This window comes from Musca autumnalis, unplaced genomic scaffold (genome assembly GCF_047663935.1).
Source record: "Musca autumnalis isolate F117 unplaced genomic scaffold, ASM4766393v1 scaffold_5, whole genome shotgun sequence".
Lineage (NCBI taxonomy): Eukaryota > Metazoa > Arthropoda > Insecta > Diptera > Muscidae > Musca > Musca autumnalis.
Genome location: NW_027412088.1, coordinates 1,219,048 through 1,240,264, shown reverse-complemented (window position 1 = coordinate 1,240,264; position 21,217 = coordinate 1,219,048). Strand labels below are relative to the sequence as shown.

The 21,217-nt window shown below is 34.0% G+C and overlaps 2 protein-coding genes across 6 annotated transcripts in view; one reads left to right on the top strand and one right to left on the bottom strand.

Moving 5' to 3' along the window:
- Positions 1–21,217, bottom strand: part of Pms2 (mismatch repair endonuclease PMS2) — a 65,995-nt gene that overhangs the window by 426 nt on the left and 44,352 nt on the right. The gene's annotated exons all lie outside the window — the stretch shown is intronic.
- LOC141387205 (solute carrier family 2, facilitated glucose transporter member 1-like) overlaps positions 1–21,217 on the top strand; it is a 39,812-nt gene continuing 18,595 nt past the window's right edge. The window contains exon 1 of one of the 3 annotated variants that reach the window (XM_073956521.1): positions 1–133. In XM_073956521.1, coding sequence (XP_073812622.1) covers positions 38–133 — 96 coding nt within the window. In that variant the 5' untranslated portion in view covers positions 1–37. Of the gene's footprint in view, positions 140–160; positions 493–21,217 lie in introns of those variants that run through there. The other 2 variants (XM_073956520.1, XM_073956522.1) reach the window with 2 other exon arrangements.

Here is a 21,217-nt window from a genome sequence, read left to right as displayed (position 1 = left end):
ACGGACCTCCTTAAGGAACAATCTTCAAGCTGCTCAAATGACGGAGCAAAACGAACTACAAATTTTAAATAAGACCACACCTAATGTGAGAAAGTCCGATCACTGTGTTTACTCTTCGCCGGACAAACAAAACGTGAGAGCAAGTGTCATATACAAATGTCAAAGAAAAAATTATCACTTCTGACCAAAAGAGTGATGAAAAATACATTCAAAGCAATCATGAATATTTCTCTCGGAATTTACCGCAAGGAAAATAATTTAAAAAAATGAAATTCTTTTGAAATCAATATTTTAAACGTTGAAAGCCATTAGAATCGCTTAAGAATGGAATATTTTTGTCGATTCGGCATATGGACATAAATATGAAAATAACAAATTGGGAAAGAAAACAAATTCCGCACGGAATTTTTATTCATGATTGCCCTGATTGTATTACAATGTGAACCTAATATTTGGGGCAGAGATAATTCCACTTGGCGATGAAAGCTCTTGGTGAGTATATTCCAAAAGGAAAGATCCGACGTCAGTCGAACATCTGAGTTAAGGCGTGATGAAGTTTCTGTTGAAGACCCTGTATGGCACCTGAAATTAGCGTTATATCTTTGTTAATTGTTGTTTTAGATTATTTATTAGAAGACATGTCTTCAGTCAAATCGAATGAGGATTATTTTCGTAGAGCGTTTCGAACTTCTAACTCGCTTCCTTCAATGTCATTTTCGTCCCTTATTTTGAGAACCGCAATAAAAGTACCAAAAGATGACGTTTTTCAGCTTCGAAATGTTTTGCAAAAATGTCGCTCAGAAAATTTTAGGTACGACTCTCATCGACGACTAATCGATTTTGTCGCGTTTTCATGGTCATTTTTGACATTTGCCCTGATTTGGCTCAGAAAAAACTATGTTTTGTGTTTTTGTATATTATCATAGCGATCATGAATACTCACGTAGGGAGCTTCTCACGAGTGAGTTGCAGCTCACTTCTCACTTCTCGACCTATCACAAATGACAAGGGAGTCGCGAAAAAAGTGAAGTAGGGTTCACAAGTTAGAAAACTGAAAATAGTGCAGCATTTTGTGAACCCTTGAAAATATAATTTGTGTTGCCATATCGTTATTTTATTTACAAATAATTTTGCAATAACTAAATACGTAATTTTTTTTATAAAACACTACTTTATTTTAAATTAAATTAATAGGTGTGTTCGTTTACATAACAATTTGTACAAATTCGTACAAGTCCAGTAACTTCTTGTAATCGACTAAGGTCTTTTGCATTGTACTGCAGAGTAAACGAACAACATCCAGTAACAATTTGTACAAATTTTGAGTAAACGAACACACATAATATTTCTAAAACGAAAAATATTTTTTATCAACAATCCACTTAAAAAATACTTGGTAATTGATAAAAAATATTAAATGTTTGATATGTGGCAACATCTGTAACAGCTGTTTTTTTTTCTTTTGACAGATATGTAAAAATTGTTTATTTACGCCCGAAGAATTTCTGCAATTTGCAAAAAAGTGAACAAATATCGTTTAAAGGTCATTAAATGGCAAAAAGAAATGAAAATGTTGAATATACATAGCATTTTGGATGATGGCCGAAACAACAAACAAAGAAAAAAAGCAAAATTGTGTGGAAGTTGTTCCATGCGATTTCACTGGATCTTTTGCATTGGTACAAATGAAGTTGTGAAAGATCCCATCTTCAGCATTTGAAGGAATTTCAAGAGTTTTAAATAAATACAATACGTGAAACATCCGATCTTTTCTCCAGCATTAGGACCAGTTCTATGAATGCTAAGTGCAATTCCATTCCTTTCTTCAACATTTGAACCAAGATGACATGCCAAAGTTTGGGTATAGGTGTGATGCCAAGGTGTTGGTTAAGATACCATTCTACTGGGTTATTAAAGATGCCATCCAAAATGATTTAGATCTTTTAGGGGTCACAGTCTTGTAAAAAGAATGGGCGAAGGTGGTAAAAAGGTGACATATAACTTGTACTCATGCTTGAATAGAATCTTTGGCATCGAATATTTTGCTGGGAACCTTAGCGAACAAAGAACAATTCACAGGCACTTACGATATGTCACTTATTATCTTGAGTGACCGCAAAGTTTGCAAGTACCTACATAAAAAAATTGCAGAAAGGGATTGCTCCTGATTGGGTCCTCTTCCATTACTGTTGTCATCACATGATTCTGATCCGCTTCCTATATCTGAAAAATGTTGGCCAACTTCAACTTCGCCTCCAAATTACGCCAAACTCGATTCAGGTTCATTGCTTCATTGATACACGGGATGAACATGTATAGTTGCCAAAAGAATTTCTAATTGTTTTTTTTTTTATTTGTTACTTTCCACGTAAAACACAAATAAATCAGAGTTCGAAAATAAACAGTACACTAACATAGTGTACCGCTCCGAGAACAGTATCACTAAAATATTTTTAGCGTTAGTGTTCCGGAACACAAACACTAAAAAATATTTTAGTGATACTGTTCCGGAGCACAACGATAAACGTAGTGTACCACATTTTGGTACAGTAAAAACGTTGGGTACCGCAGTCGGAACACTAAAAATCGTAGTGCTCCGCAGTCGGAACAATAAAAATCGTTGTGCTCCGCAGTCGGAACACTAAAAATCGTAGTGTTCCGCAGTCGGAGCACTAAAAAATCTTTGTGTACCACATGTCGGAACACTAAAAAATAACGTAATGGTAATGTACCACACACGAGTTTATTATGATTTGCGAGGAAAATTAAATATTTATAATTTCTGAGATAAGATAAGACATAAAAACTCAGATACACCTCTTAAATCCATGTATGTATACATATTAATTAATAACGTTGGGAACATAAGTAGAAAATATGAAAAACATTGATTCGGTTGTTGTACAACTGCGCACTACAAATTGTAGTGTTCTGACTGTGGATACATGAGTTTATTATGATTTGTGAGGAAAATTAAATATTTTATATATTTTTTTAATAAATACAATTTAAAAAAAAATTAATAGAACACGTGAAAAACGCCTGATTTCATTTTTGGTCAATGGATCAATAAAAATCGTAGTGTTCGGCTGCGGAGCACTAAAAATCGTAGTGTTCCGACTGCCGGATCACTTAAAATTTTAGTGTTCCGACTGTCGGATCTCTAAAAATTGACTGCCGGATCACTAAAAATTTTAGTGTTCCGACTGCCGGATCTCTAAAAATCGAAACAATGGAACAATAAAAATCGTAGTGTTCGTAGTGCCGACAGTCGGAACACTACAATTTTTAGTGATCCGGCAGTTGGAACACTACGATTTTTAGTGATCCGGCAGTCGAAACACGACGATTTTTAGTGCTCCACAACCGAGCACTACGACTTTTATTGTTTCATTGTTTCGATTTTTAGATATCCGGCTGTCGGAACACTACAATTTTTAGTGATCCGGCAGTCGGAACACTATGATTTTTACTGCTCCGCAGCCGAACACTACGATTTTTTTTTGTTCCATTGTTTCGATTTTTAGAGATCCGGCAGTCGGAACACTAAAATTTTTAGTGCTCCGCAGTCGGAGCACTACGATTTTTAGTGCTCCGGCAGTCGGAACACTAAAAAGTTTAGTGCTCTGCAGTCGGAGCACTACGATTTTTAGTGCTCCGGCATGCGGTACACTACGATTATCGTTGTGTTCCGGTACAGTATCACTAAAGTATTTTTTTAGAGTTTGTGTTCCGGAGCGGTACACTATCGTAGTGTACCTATCCACCTTGGTACGGTACAGAACGGTACGGTACGATACCATAGTGTTTATTTTCGAACACTGAAATAAATACAATTGATTTTCATTGCAAATGCATAATATTAGTTTTTTGTCGATTTTTTTCTATAAAAAATGTCCATAGTAACATTTTTTTGTTCAACTCACCTTGATTTCTTTAGTGAGAGAAAATTGCCTCACATTCTCACTTTTTTGACATTTATGATAGCTACTTTTCTCACGAACGTGAGTTTTGTTCTCCCTTGTGATGTTTATCATAGCGATCATGAATACTCACGTAGGGAGCTTCTCACGAGTGAGTTGCAGCTCACTTCTCGACCTATCACAAATGACAAGGGAGGAGCGAAAAAAGTGAAGAGGGTTTCACAAGTTTGAAAATTGAAAATAGTGCCGCATTTTGTGAACCCTTGAAAATATAATTTGCGTTGCCATATCGTTATTTTATTTACAAATAATTTTGCAATAACTAAATTCGTATTTTTTTTTATAAAACATTAATTTGTTTTAAATTAAATTAATATTTCTAAAACGAAAAATAATTTTTATCAACAATCCACTTTAAAAATACTTGGTAATTGATAAAAATATTAAATGTTTGATATGTGGCAACATCTGTAACAGCTGTTTTTGTTTTGTTTTGACAGATACATACATACATATGTAAAAATTGTTTATTTACGCCCGAAGAATTTCCGCAATTTGCAAAAAAGTGAACAAAAACCGTTTAAAGGCCATTAAATGGCAAAAAGAAATGAAAATGTTTAATATTGCATTTTGAATGATGTGCGAAACGACAAACGCTGAGGAATACAAAGAAAACCAAGCAAAATTTTGTGGATGTCGTTCCATGCGATGCCAATATCTCACTGGATCTTTTGTATTAGTTCAAATTAAGTTGTGAAAGTTCCCATTTTCAGCATTTGGAAGGAATTTCAAGAATTGTAAATAAATACAATACGTGAAACATCCGATCTCTTCTCCAGCAATAGGACCAATCATATGAATGCTAAGTACAATTCGGATCCTATTCAACATTTGAACCAATTTCATGGATTTTAAATACAATTTCTCAATTTTCAAGAATGTTAACCCTGCAAAAGGCTATATAATATAAACATGCTCTTTTTATTAATTTAATCCTTCCTATTGTGGCTTGTTCATGGAATATGCCATGCCAAGGTGGTTGTTAAGATACCATTCCACTGGGTTATTGAAGATGCCATCCAAAATGATTTGGATCTTTTAGGGGTCACAGTCTTGTAAAAAGAATGGGCGAAGGTGGTAAAAAGGTGACATATAACTTGCACTCATGCTTGAATAGAATCTTTGGCATCGAATATTTTGCTGGGAACCTTAGCGAAGTACCTACAAAAAATTTTTAGAAAGGTGTTGCTCCTGATAGGATCCTCTTCCATTCCTGTTTTCATCATATGATTCTGAACCGCTTCCCATATCTGAAAAATTTTGGCCAACTTCAACTCCACCTCCAAATTACGCCAAACTCGATTGAGGTCTTCCTTGCTTCATTGATACACGGATAAACATGTATAGTTGCCAAAAGAATTTCTAATTGTTTTTTATTTGTAACCTTTAACGTAAAACACAAATAAATACAATTGATAAACATTGCAAAAGATTCGTTTCTTGTCGATTTTTTCTATAAAAATTGTCCATAGTTACATTTTTTTGTTCAACTCACCTTGATTTCTTTGGTGAAAGAAAATTGCCTCACATTCTCACTTTTTTGACATTTATGATAGCTACTTTTCTCACGAACGTGAGTTTTGTTCTCCCTTATGCTGTTTATAATAAGGGAGGAGGCGAGAGTGAGAAAACTCACGGTGAGATGATGTTCATGATTGGGCTGTATAATAAGGGAGGAGGCGAGAGTGAGAAAACTCACGGTGAGATGATGTTCATGATTTGGCTGTATGTATATTCGAACAACCAATAAATAACGAATATACAAAAAAGAAAATATACCCCCATTATTATAAGTGTTTTTTGTTAATGATTCTTTTTTAATTTTATTTTTATTTATCGTTGCAACAGAGCCAAAAAGGCGTTTTCAAATCCTACCAATAATAAATGAAAGCATATAATAATGGCCCATAGACTTTTTTTGAACAAAAAAACAGGTAAATGTCAAAAACGACCATGAAAATGCTACAAAATTTTTCAAGAACCTTTCGAATTTAAGGGTTTTCATCCCAAAAAGGAATTATCTCTGCCCCAGATTTTCACCTCTGTTTTGTGTCACAGTGTTATTATTAAATATTTGTAGGAAAATACAACATTTTATTTAAATTATTTTTGAAAGTAAAATTGAGTATTTTAATGCAATTATTTAGGGTGCATTGTTTCAAATAAAACAATAATAAGTTTTGACACGGTATACAACAAACATGTTGACAAATATGAAAATAAATAACACGGTTAGAATTTAATGGTCAAAACATATGCAACTGAACCAAATCCCATGCAAAAATCCTCAATATTTTGTAAAATATCATTTTTTATATGACTGAAATCGTTTGATTTGTTTTGAGAAGTTCAAAGTGAATAAAACTTTGAAACTGATATCTGTTATACGTACTTCTTCGGGGGTGTGGCGGGTCGTACAAGAGAAGCATGGACATGGGTGCAAGGGTCAAAAACTGCAAAACTAATGGAATTTTTCACATTTCAGTTGTCAATTTAATAAAATTGAAAATTTAAAGTGCAGTTGTATCGTTTACTAGCTAAAGTCAGAAGTCTGGGTTTCGAAAATCATATGATCATAGGGATTGAGTCCATATAAGAATGATCAATACTGAATTATTGAAGTTATAACGGGCGGTATCATTGGAAATTCTGAATTCTATTAAGTTAAAAAGTTCATCAAATGATAACTATGATAACTAAACACAAACATTGAGTATATAGACACTCCCAGAAAAAGGAAACGCCGGTACCAAAATTAAAATATTTTAGAACAATTAGACTTTGCTAATATGCATGAGGGATATCCCAAAAATTTGTAGAAAATGTGTTTATAATGGAATTACATGACAAAAAAGTTTATTGTTCGAAAAACAATAATAGTCCCAATTTACATTAGGCGAGTTTACTTGCGGCAATTGTCAGTTTGTGGGTGAGAGAGGGTGTTGAGAGGCAAAGGGTTACCATATACCTCACCTCTCTCTCCATCAAACTGACAATTGCCGCAAGTAAACTCACCTAATGTAAATTGGGACATACAATCAAAAATTTACTTGAAATACTATAATGTAATGTTAATGGGCTCTGGGAAGCACGAATTGTTTTGAAAGATTTTCCATTTGGTGCTGGCGTTTCTTTTTTCTGGAAGTGTCTTTATACTCAATGTTTGTGTTTCGTTATCATTTGATGAGCTTTCTAAAACCATTTAAGTTTATAGCATGCATGACCAAAAAGAGAACGGAGAAAATATGAATGTATTCAAAATATTGGCAACTTATAACATTGTGTTAGTAAGTTGGTATTCACGCAAGCTGTAAAACAATAACAAATCAAAACATTTGTTCTCCTTTGTACGCTCTTTCTGGGCATTCGGGTCGTGTGCGTGTAAATTGCAGAAAATCATCGGCACCGCCGTGCCAAATGTGACCATGCTTGGTTTATAGAATCCAGAATAACGAATGATACGGCCCGTTATAACTTCAATAATTCAGTATCAATCATTCTTATATGGACCCAATCCCTACGATCACATGATTTCGAGACCCTGACTTCTGCTAATACATGATATGAAATGTACTCTAAACTTTGTATTTTGTTAAATTGACAACTGACATTTGAAGAAATTTTCATTACTTTTGAAGTTTTTGACCCTTGGTCCATGTCCATGCTTCTCCCATATGACCCTCCAATCCCCCAAAGAAGTACGTACGACTGATGTCAGTTTTAACAGTTTATTTACTATTAAACTTACCAAAACAAAAGCAAACGATTTTAAAAAATATTGAAGATTTTTGCATGGGACTTGGTTCGGTTACATATGTTTTGACCACTAGATTTTAAGGCGTGTTATGTATTTTCATATTTTTTCAAAAATTTTTGTTATTGAAGCAATGAACTATAAATAATTGCAAAAAAATACACTTAATTTTACTTTAAAAACGATATTTTATTTTAAATAAAATTTTCTAAAACGTGCAATTTTGTTGCAAATGTATTGGCCACCACTGTACATACACATATGGTCAAAATAATAAGTACAAACATTAGTATGCATTTTTTCGTTCAATTCAGGAAATGTATTCACTGTAAAACAAAGTTCAGTTCAATTTTAAGCTTTGCAACATAAATGACAAATAAAAAATAAATTTTGTCTAAATCTTCAAGATAAACAAACTTTTAAATGCGATGTTAAGGAAAAATTCGTAAAAATTGATGGACAAAATAATCGGGTATGTGATGGAAAACGATTCGACTCGTTTTGCCATAAATCGAAATCGAGTATCTCTATTTTTGGTGAATATTTTAGTGAAATTGGAAATGGATTTTAAAAATATTATTCAAATAAGGGGCTTTTGCGAAGCAAAACTATATATATCATCAACGGCACTCCGATTATATACCATTTCGATTTTGCAAATCGAGTCGATTCGGTTTTCATCACATACCCGAATAAGTACATTTTGGAAATCATTATTTAATATTAGTATATTAAATTGTTTTAGGATAGATTGTAATTTGGGATGTTTATGTTATTAACATTTGGTGCTTCCACCTTTATTTTGAACTAATTTTTGCATTCTTTTTGGGATATTGCTTAGAAGTTTGCGGTAATTTTCAAAAGTTATTTAATACCACATTTTTTGTATAAAATTCCAAATTTGATGTTTATTTTGGAACGGTTGTGTAGCAATGCACATGTGTGATTACTGTCTAGGCGATTCAAGTAACTTTATTATATTGTCCTGGAACCAATCCTTGACATATGGGGATGCATGTTTTGGACCGTTGCTCTGCTGAAAAATCATTTAAAAAGCTTATTTTCTTCTGTTTGTAGAAACATTCGGGCATGTTCTGGCATTCACCTCTGCACCTCACGTGCAACGAACTCACACAAAGCGTTACTGCAAAACACTTCACAATCAGTTTCGCTGTGTTCGAGACACGGTAATTTCGATGGCGAGAGCTGAGTAAATCCTTTTTTTAATTTAATTTATTTCAAGATTGGTAACCAAGCAAATAAGGCCGTATATGTTACAAAAACAAACTTAACACAAACTACACTCAAATCTTATATAAGAACTTAAATCTAATAAATACATAATAATCCAAAAAAAAAATATTCCTAAAAAAACTCGAAAATGCAGACTACTCATAAAAAAAGAATACAAACATTACAATTTTCATAATATAATATTACAAATTACATAATATTAAAAATTTTCATCAAAATAAATTAATTATTAAAGAAAATACAAAATGGATCAAGAGAAAAACAGTATTTCATTAATCCAGCTATGCAAAGTAGATATAACGAACACAAAAGAACCCGATTTCATTCAGACATCATGAGACTGAGCATATATGTACAACTTCATTTTGAAGGAACACAGAGAACAGTCAAACCCTTTAAGAAGGTGGCAAATTATTAAATGTACGGGCAATTCTTACTAAGAATAAGAATCTAAAAGTGGTGTCATTCTAGGTAAAATAATTTGAACATTTCTCAATAATCTTCCAAACGAAAACAATTCAACGATACACAACGGAATCTGCAATTTGAATATCTTATAAAAAAAAAAACAGAAAACTTCTAATGTTAACAAAATTCTTAAAACTACAACCAAGAAAAGTTTCGACATAAGACCAAACATGTTGCCGCCAACCAACAGAATAAACGTAGCGCATGACTATCCAACAACAAACGTAATGTACGGAGAACATAACCACAAGTACCTCTACACACCTCAAGGCCATACAAAATAGGCATAATCAATGCATGTACCACACGCACTTTAATAGCACGAGGCAAGCCAACATCCAACGTGTATAATTTTCGTAACACAAAGTTTACCTTGGACACAACAGAATTAGCATGCGCCTCAAAACTTAAATTATTATCAACAATAACACCTAGACAATTAATCTTATTAACAACATCATTATAGATGGAAATTGAAATTGATCCTTCAGGAATATTGCCAAAATACATTGCCTTTGTATTATTTGTATTGGCACTCAGGCCACTCACTGACATCCAGTCAACCAACATACTAACAGTAACGCTAATAGTATCTTGTAGAACATCCAAAAAACGAAATCACCAAGAAATAACAATTGAACGTCATCAGCGAATGCAAAAGACAAAAAACTACGACTGGCAATACAATTAAACAAGTCATTAATGTACATAATGAATAACAGCGGACCCAGGACAGAACCTTGCGGTACACCACTACTCACAGATAAAACACTAGACCTAAAATCATTACATACTACTAACATATTGTTTCCTCCAAGTACGCAACCATTTGTTTTTTCATTACATTCTCGACCGACTTCGACGAAATCGGCATGATTGATATTGGCCTCAAGTCAGCAGAACTGCTACTCTTTGGAATCGGCACAATCTTTGTCACCTTCCAATCTGCAGGAAACAACGAAGTAGAAAGAACAGTATTAACAATGTGAACAACATATACACAGACGTAGGGAAACATAAGATTCCAAAAGTTCAACTTAAATCCATCAGGGCCAACAGCTGTTGATTTAATAGCTCCAAAAGCTTCAACAACCTCATCAACACTAACAAGTACGGAAACTAAAACCTTCACAAACGCCATCAGGGATACATGGAGGACGAATATCACTATAAGACTGATTATGCACAAATTCATTATTGAGATGCTCAGCATCATCAGCATTAACAACAGGCTTATCAGCATCATCCATCACTCCTCAGAATCGGCCACATTTGCTTAGTTGATTCACAACAAAAAAAGTCTCTTATGAGCTAACATCTTAAATCTCCTTACTACACGCTTTGCCTTATTGCGTAATTTGCAAAAACTTCTCCGATTCACATTTCTCGCTTTAGATATAACATTTATTTTTTTGATACGACAAATGGGTATTACGTATGGCGTTGAGATACGAGGTAAGAGTCGTGACCGATTTTGTAAACGACAGCATATAACAAGTAAAAAAGAGTCAGTCGGCTTTGCCGACAGATATATACCCTCAGCCAATGTGAAGTGAAACTTTCACCTACGGAAAGATCGAATGTATTTAGGGCCTCTTCAGAATTTTGTGGCCCTTTTTGGACATTTGAGCTTGCCGACAAAATGTTAAACCTATGTGGAGGACCTTATGGGAGGACCGATATGGGCCATTTTAGAAGATAAACTAAATTTTGACAAAATATTGGAGATCCAAAGTTTAGACCAAATTGGTTGCCCCATTCAAGTGATATCGTCCTAGCTTTTTAGTGATATTTTTTAAATATTGGGGAGAAGTACCGGAAGTTGTGGACCGCTATTGTCCCATGAAACTAAGTTTGGATATAATATGACGAAGACCAAATGGTGACATAGGGATTTTTTTAAACCATTCGGGCTGTTTTCCTAAGAAATATGGACTTGCCCATGAAAAAACTTTTACCGTCATAATGAAGGTAGCGAATGCAAATCGCTTCTACAAAAATCAAAGTGATTCGAGTGCAGGTCTTAAAGTGAACTTATCCGAAATTTTGTGTGGGAGGTAACAGAAGGAGTAAACAAATATAGTCCATATTCGAACCTGATCTATATCTGGTAGATATATTAGGATGTGCAAAGTATGGAGTTATCGTGCGCACAATTTTTCCGAACATTTTTGAACTTTTGTGGGGGAGGTACCTGAAGGAGTGGACCGATATGGTATATCTTCGAACCTAAACTATGTTTGGACAAAATATTACGAAGGCCAATTTTTGGACCGAATCGGCAGATCCGTTCGAGAGTTATCTTGCGCTCCATCCACGTCACACGGTGTTATAGGGGCTTTTTGCATCTTTCAGGCTATTTTCTCAGGAAGTCTGGACTTGCCCCTGATGAAACTCGTACCGTCGTATGGTGGGGGGGGGGGGCAATGAATACAAGTTGTTGCAACAAAATTCAAAGCGATTCGAGAGCAGGTCCTAATCTGAACTTATCCGAAATTTTGTGTGGGAGGTACCCGAAGGAGTGGACCGATTGAGTCCATTTTGGAACCTCATCTAAGTTTAGTAGAAATTTTACAATGTGCAAAGTATGGGCCAAATCGGTTAGTCCCTTCAAGAGTTATCGTGCGCTGAAATTTTCCGAATATTTTCGAACTTTTGTGGGGGAGGTACTGGAGGGAGTGGACCGACATAGCCCATCTTCGAGCTTAAACTAAGTTTGGACAAAATATTACTAAAGCCAAATTTTGGATCGAATCGGTTGATCCGTTCGAGAGTTATCGTGCGCTCCAGCCAGCCAGACAGACGGACGGACATTGCTCAATCGACTCCAAATTGTCTGAAACACATTTCGTCCGAACATACTTGAGGTCTAAAACCATTATTTCGATGAGGCACATTTTGCCCGTATGAAAGTGTATATACCCTCGTTAGCATAAATGCTGAGGGTATAAAAATAGAAACAAATCAATTTCAAAAGAGTTTTTGGCAATGATTATTAAAATATATTGGATAATAACTAGATAGCGGAATTTTATGCAACCCCTATTTTTCGCCCGATTCATGTCAAATTTTGAGACTGGGCATATTTTTGGCTTCTGATTACATTACAATCGAAACATATGACATATGCAAAATGCATAAATTTTTGCATATGCAAAATTTATGCATTTTACATATTTTCTTATGCAACAAATATTTCAATAATAGGTAGAAAAATGTTTGTGTGTACGATTTTTCTGTTTAAAATTCTCTTCAGACAAGTCAATAAAATAGAGAAATGTATAACCACAGCCACAACCTTCAAAATACCGAAAATCGGGAGGTATCGCTCTATGGGGGCTATATGAAGGCCTGAACCTAAACCGACAAATTTTAGGTGGAAAGTTTTTTACCCCCAAGGAAGACTTAATACCAAATTTCAGTCATTTCGGTGGGATATTGAGGCCACAACCTTCAAAATACCGAAAACCGGGAGGTACCATTCTATGGGGGCTATATTAAGACGTGGACCTATACCGATAAATTTCAGGTGGAAAGTTTTATATCCCCAACTAAGACTTAATCACCCTTATTAGGGTTGGCGCAGTCGGAGACGTTCAAGTGACGTAGACGTTGTCGTAGGCGTAGTCGTAAGTTAAATTTTTTATGTAATGAAAAATGATATACAACGATATTTTTTGACTTTTATAGCATGTTATATCCTTAAAAATTCGAAAGAAATACATTCGTAATTTCCAGAACAAATTTCTCGTTTTAAATATAACTTTTATTTTTTTTTCATACGACAAATCGGCATTACGTGTGGCGTAATACGACAAATGGGTATTACGTATGGCGTTGAAATACGAGGAAAGAATCGTGACCGATTTGTAAACGACGACATATAAAAATAAAAACAAATCAATTTAAAATATTTTTTTTTGAAATTTTGCCTTTTTAGGGCGAAGATCATTTTTAATGATTTTTGTTAATTTTCTCGTTTAGAGTTAAGCTTGATGATCTGAAATTATTTGCAAGTGAAAAAGGAAAGCCAAGAACTCGAACCCACATAGTCACCAAATTACGTTACCTGGTTTCATTGGTGGTAAAGCAAATCTTCGGACGTATCGACTATGTAATGGCTTCTCTGTCCTAGAACTTATCGGTTTTCAAATGCAAATGTGTTTTTGTACATTAACGCGGATACTTGGCCACAGAAATGTATTTTCTTCATGACAAACGCTTTTTGCGCTGACTTTGAAGTTATGAGTTTTGGATTTGAATGCTAACACGCCATGACAACATTTTTTGATACGTTTTTCAAGGACGTGGGTTCAAATCCCAGTCGGGCTCAGCCTGTTTTTTATTTTTTTGAAATTTTGCCTTTTTAGGGCGAAGATCATTTTTAATGATTTTTGTTAATTTTCTCGTTTAGAGTTAAGCTTGATGATCTGAAATTATTTGCAAGTGAAAAAGGAAAGCCAAGGACTCGAACCCACATAGTCACCAAATTACGTCACCTGGTTTCATTGGTGGTAAAGCATATATTATATTAGAAAATAACTATAAGAAATACAAACTTTACTACTATTATTCATTTGCATAAGATAAATTTCGTGTTTTTATTAAATGACAAACTTTCTATTCAAAATCTGTTAGAGTCCTCATATAACGATTCATGCAATGCAAATTTCTTAGTTTTTGTTTAAGAGATGATTTCAAACGAATTGTTTTACAATTAAAAAAATATATATATTTTTTTTTAATTTTGTATGAGAAAAAAATTGTTGTTTTCGTAAATGTTAAGTGGTACCAAAAAATATCCCTACGACAACGACTACGCCAACGACCACATAAACGTCTACACCGAACACTTATTTTGATTTTAAAAACTGTAGGATTAGTTGTTCTTCTGAATTAATAGCTTAAAAATGATCTACTAATAATTCTATTAATTTTTGTTACCAAAATAATTCTTTAAAAATCTAAATTTGTATTTTTTTGTACAAATACATACATAATACCAATTAGACGTTACGACACGTCAGTTTGTAATTTTGGATACGACAACGCCAACCGTAATAAGGGTGAATACTAAATTTCAGCCATTTCGGAGGGATATTGAGAGCACAACTTTCAAAATACCAGAAACCGGGAGGTACCGTCCTATGGTGGCCATTTGAAGACGTGGACCTATACCGACAAATTTCAGGTGGAAAATTTTATACCCACAAGGAAGACTTAATACCAAATTTCAGCCATTTCGGAGGGATATTGAGGCCACAAACTTCAAAATACCAGACATCCGGAGGTATCGCTCTATGGGGGCTATATGAAGGCCTGAACCTAAACCGACAAATTTTAGGTTGAAAGTTGTTTACCCCCAAGGAAGACTTAATACCTAATTTCAGCCATTTCGGAAGGATATTGAGGCCACAACCTTCAAATTACCAGAAATCCGGAGGTACCGTTCTATGGGGGCTATATGAAGACGTGAACCTATACCGAGAAATTTCAGGTGGGAAGTTTTATACCCCCAAGGAAGACTTAATACCAAATTTCAGCCATTTCGGAGGGATATTGAGGCCACAACCTTCAAAATACCAGAAATCCGGAGGTACCGTTCTGTGGGGGCTATACGAAGACGTGAACCTATTCCGACAAATTTCAGGTGGAAAGTTTTATACCCCCAAGGAAGACTTAATACCAAATTTCAGTCATTTCGGTGGGATATTGAGGCTACAACTTTCAAAATACCGCATATCGGTAAGTACCGTTCTATGGGGGCTATATGAAGACGTGGACCTATGCGGACAGATTTCAGTTGTAAAGTTGCATACCTCTAACGAAGACTTAATACCAAATTTCAGCCACTTCGGTGGGATATTTAGACCACAAATCCTTGAATATATTTTTGCATATGGTTTTGCATATGCTCATTTTATGCAGATATGTACAAGTATGTCAAAAAAATGCACGATATGCAGAATATGCAAAAATTTCTGGGCCTAATTCGTTTTATTTTGTAATAAAACGAGTTTCTGTCTAGTCAAATTTTCTCTACGACCATCCTAACCATATATGCATTTGCATAGGATTCCGCAGTCTAATAATAACTATAATACAAACTTTACTACTTTTATTCATTTGCATAAGATAAATTTCGTGTTTTTATCAGATGACAAACTTTATATTGAACATCTGTTAGAGTCCTCATGCAAGTTTCTTAGTTTTTGTTTAAGAGATGATTTCAAACGAATTGTTTTACAATTAAAAAAAAATATAGTTTTTTAATTTTGTATAAGAAAAAATTGTCGTTGTCGCAAATGTTACGTGGTACCAAAAAATATCCCTACGACAACGACTACGCCAACGACCACAAAAACGTCTACGCCGAACACTTATTTTGATTGTAAAAACTGTAGGGTTAGTTGTTCTTCTGAATTAATAGTTTAAAAATGATCTAATAATTCTATTAATTTTTGTTATCAAATGAGAGAGTAATTTTGACAGTTTTCTCTTTTACCATTAAAAAAGTAAAGGAACAAAGCTATTTTGTATTTGTTTTTATGGTTCGTTCATCATTCAGATGCGGCCACATTGCTAAATAAACGTAAATCACATCACATCCTCTTTACATAGTTTATGTCAATTCTTCCACCAAAAGTTGAAAAAAGAGGCCTTAAACTATACAGACAACAGAAAGAACGATGAAAGAGAAAGATTCATTGAACTATGTACAGTATGCAAAGTTCATATTCGTAAACCTCTAGAAAATTAATAAAATCGTTATTAATTCCATATTTTATGTGCAAATGTGAAATAATTGATAGAAATTACCATAAAGAAGAGAGATTTAAGAATAACAAAACAAATTGTTCATTTATTCCGTCATTTAGTTATAGATGGCTCCTGTGTGGTTGGCAAAGTTCGTATTCGTACTCCTATAAGCATTATATATTTAAAGTTTTTAAGGATTTTCAAAGCAAAATACCGCAAATTTTTGTTCTTTTCTTCTTTTGGTATGCCTCTGCTATGGAAATATGTACAAATAACGGTAATTTTATCAAAAATTTTGCATGAATAAAAAGTCGAACGAATATTTGAAATAATTAAGAAAAATGTGCTAGATATGATTAACTATTGCAATTTATTCCCGAATTTTGGACGAAATTAGCTAATCGCAGTCTTTCTGTACCAATATTCGAGGTTTAATAGGAAAATAAATGTTGTCAGCGTTTGGAAATGCAAAGAAACGTAATCCGGGCTTAGGTAAAGTAAACACATTTTTGGTTTTTACTTTTATTTTGTTATTTACTACTATTTTGTTATTCTTAAATCTTTCTTCGTTATGGTAATTCCCATCAATTATTTCATATTTGCACATAAAATATGGAATTAATAACGATTTTATTCATTTTTTAGGGGTGTACGAATATGAACTTTGCATACTGTATATCGCTCTCGGAACTATTTGGAACTATATTAAAGGACTAGTTCTTTTTGGGAAAAGGAACTAGATTGCCCAACTCTAATAAAGACGAATGGGTCGATCTTGCATTGCCGCTAAACTTGAGTTGCGTTGTCAGTTGTCTGCGCGACTGAGATGAAATGTTGTACCATTAATGTCAACTCAACTGGGTGGTCGATAAACATGTTATCGATCAGTGTTTTTTCAAACTTGTGACCTCTATTCGCCAAAAAAAAAAATATTTTAAAAATAATTTGCGCTTTGGATAACTCTTTTGTGTATTCTGGACAATATTTTAATATTTTGGCTGAGTTTTCGAGCAAATTTGGAAACAACCCAATGCTTGGTTTACATTTACGAAATCCACTCGATTTCAACTGTCAATTCCATTGCTCAAACGTCAAATGAAATCCAATCGATTTCAGATGAGTTTTCATTTGACGTATACGCAATGGAATTGACAGTTGAAATCGAGTGGATTTTGTAAATGTAAACAAAGTACAAGATTGGAATATAACCTGGCCATTGAATCTTCGGATCGTGAAGTTTTATTTGCTGTCCCAAAAAATGATAAGTTCGGTGGAATTATTTTTTGATGATGAAGAAAATGTAATTCCCCATGATTCCACAATACCATAAACTAAACCTACTGGATTTGTCACCAAATTCATTTGCAAAAGATTTGCTGCTGTCTGCTCCAAAGGCGATATATTCACTTCTTGTGATGGACCACCACCAGTGGCGTTGAAGTTTCTTTTATTTTGAGCCATTTTCTTTTTCAACTTTGCTTTAAAGTGAATCCAGACTCTCTGTCACTCTTCAGGGGTTCGTGTTGGAGGTCCATGGCTGTTTAAACTGTCCGAAATGGACCTCCACGCTTCATCCGCTGTCACCAAAAACCCGAACTCCTCGGGCTAAGTTTGGATTTTCACTCAGTTTATCAATTAATATTTCGAACTGTTGCTTTGTCGTTATTTTCACCATATTGATACACAAAATTAATTAATGATGCAAAGAATCAATAATTGTTAACAAAATGTTTATTTTTCCTTCTATTTTACTTCTTGTTTCTTCGAAAATGTTCACTGCAACTGAAAATTGGTGGTTGCTGAAAAACAGCCGTTTCGTCAACCGATTCCGCCGATTCGCAACTTCAGTTGAGTGTTGCCATACGTGGATCAATTTTGACAATTGGCAACGCCAATCAACGATAATTGTTATCGATGATCGACCCCTAATTCATATGATTTGCATTGTTTGTGGTAAAGTTTAAAGTTCTTATAAAGGTATGTTCGTTTACTCAACAATTCGTACAAATTTGTACAAGTTCAGTAACTTCTTGTAATCGGCTAAGGTATTTTGAATTGTACTGTAGAGTAAACGAGCAACATCCAGTAAAAATTGTACAAATGTTGAGTAAACGAACACACAAAGTTCTTTCTTGAAATATGAAAGCTCTTTTCACGTGAAATACAGATAAAGAGCTCATTTCGACCCATCCATCAATTAATTTTTATTTTAATTTGGTTTCCTTTCCCAGCAAAATGTTTGCCTCCAAAGATGTAGTTAAATCATATCGCTCATTTACTCAAAGGGTGGCATAACTCAAAACATGCGTTTTCTGAGTTAGCAATTTCTATTTTTTCTACGACTTTTACTTCATCATGTGTCAAATTTTCATATTGATATCTCTAAAACTCGACGAGTTACAGCTCATTTACTACGAGTTTCGCATCATTCAACACAAAAGTTTTTTTTAGTTTATGAAGAATTAGAACACTTCAAATCATTCTTGTTATAGCTGTTTGCAAAATAGGGTCCAAGTAGTTATTTTAGCTTTTGTGCAATAATCGAGAAGTCAAATTTCATCGCCAACTTAAAACGCGTTTTTCTCTAAACTGTTTTTTTTTAGATGTGTCACTCTTTGAGTAAATGAGCGATATGTACAAGTGATCTGGAAGTGCATCAAATTATGCATTTTCACTAATGATTTTTACAAGAGCGTGACTACTGAAAGATGCACTCCATATCACTGCATCTTAACTATCCCTTTGGAATCGCATTTTAACTAACCCTTTAGGGTTAGCACGTGTTTTGATGCAGTGCTTTCGATGGAATTTAAAGGCACTCTTCGGAATAATTAAAAGAATTTATTGTTTGTGTAAAACAAGAATAATAAGAACATTATTACATTAACACAGATTATGAAATTTCTTCATTAAATTCAATCGCAACTGAGTTTGTTTCGCCCGCTCTCCATTTAATCCAAGCTGAAATGTTTTTGCTTCATCTGCTAAAGGGGTTCTTGTATTGTCTTCCCATCACCAGTTGAGATTTCGACAAGTACTCCAAGAGCACTTCATTAGGAAATTTTCTGCTCGTGAGTTACCGTAAAAATGTTCCCAACTTTTGGTTGTATTTTTTTATTTTATATAAAAATTTTAGAAATTGATGCACACGTTTTCTATCTTTGAAAAAATTCTGTAGTTGTAGGTATCTACAAATTGCTTGCTTGCAACTGCTAAGCAACTGCTTGTAAAATGTATCGAACGGAGTGCCATTTTCACGACTCCCTTGAACTGCATCCGGATGCAATTTAAATGTAAGAAATGGATGTCAATCGTTGGATCGCATCCAAATGCCGTTAAAAGGTAAGGAATTGGAGTGCCTTTTTCACGAATCCGATTGAACTGCATCAAGATGCTGTTAAAATGTGAGGAAAGGATATAATTTATTGGATCGCATCCGAATGCGGTTATAATGTAAGGAATGGAGTGCATCTTTCACGACTCCGTTTGAACTGCATCAAAACATGCCTTGAAGGAACTAGTCTACATTGCACTACTTCCAATTTATTTTGCTGGGTTATAAAAATTTACTCGATTATAGGTAAATATAAAAAATCCAAATTGTTTTTTTTTTGCCAACCAAATTTTGGACTTTTAGATAAAAGTGGCACAGAAATAAAGTGTTACCATTTTTTTCGTTTTTATGTTTGTTGCATCATTGATTACAAATAGAAGTTTTGAAATCTAAAGCAGATCACATCTTTTTCGAGAAAAAACTGAATGTGAAGCACAACATCAAACACAAACTATAGTTATGTTCCTTTACGTACAAGAATCTTCAAGTTTTACCACTTTTTACTCGGAAAGCTTTCCTTTACTTCTGACACCATACAATTCATATGGAAGCAGTTTACAACTTTTACTATGTTTGCCGGTTTTACCACTTTCAAAAGTAACATATGATGTACTTACTATTTTAGTCATATGTGTATATGGTAAATTACGGATTGCTGAGTTGCGGTTCACCATAACACGTATTAATTTAGGTGGAATTTTGTGGTGTACAGATAAATGTAAAGGAACAGACACAGTAGAATAAGGCAAATATGTTCCTAACGTATTCAGCCCTATTCCGAATGCGTGGGAGATGGAATTTTTTTTTCTCTCTCAATTACAATTGTTGGCGAATTTGGTGTCTTTGTGGGAAACAGTGATCTTGTTTACTTTCCGAGGACATATTGCTTGTAAAAAGTAAATAAATTATGGATTTTGTTATCACTTGGAATTCATTGAAAATTTTTATTTTTAGATTTGTTTATAACATAAACTAATTTTTTTAAAAGGTCAATAGTATTTATACTATGGCTGACTTCCGTATTGCCATTTGCTTTGTATTTTTTAAACCTCGTCAAAATATTTCTGTTGCACACTCATAAATAACTTTTTACCTGTTTTAAAAATGCGTATTTTTGATTTTGAAACACGTACCTTGGCAGTTGTTGAGTACTACGACGTTAAGAAACATAATACTTCACACATTTGCTGTCATTTGTCAAGCAATTGACGATACGGAAGTCAGCCTATTTGTCCATATTCCAATTACTTTTGCATAAAGAAGTAAAAAAATATACTGCTTAAATAAATTGGTTCTTGTCTAATTATTACCTAATTGCCCGCATGCCAAAAACGTACGCACTTCAAACCATGCCTATTATAATAACCTAAAATCACATAACCTCTTTATTTTATTCAATATTTCTTATAATTTTTTTTTTCTAATGTGATCTGAATACTCTCTACCATCATAACAAAGATTTTATTGAAGTTTTGTCCATTTGAATATAATTACAGACATTATTATGTTGACGCCTCCACTATTTTTTTCTTAAGAGGCATGCATTTTCGGCTGTGGTGAAACATTCACTAACAAAAGGTTAAATTGCGACATAATAAATGGTCTAAGCTCAATCAAATGTTACACAGAATTAGCTGACCATGTTAGGTTTGTCTGGTTACCCTA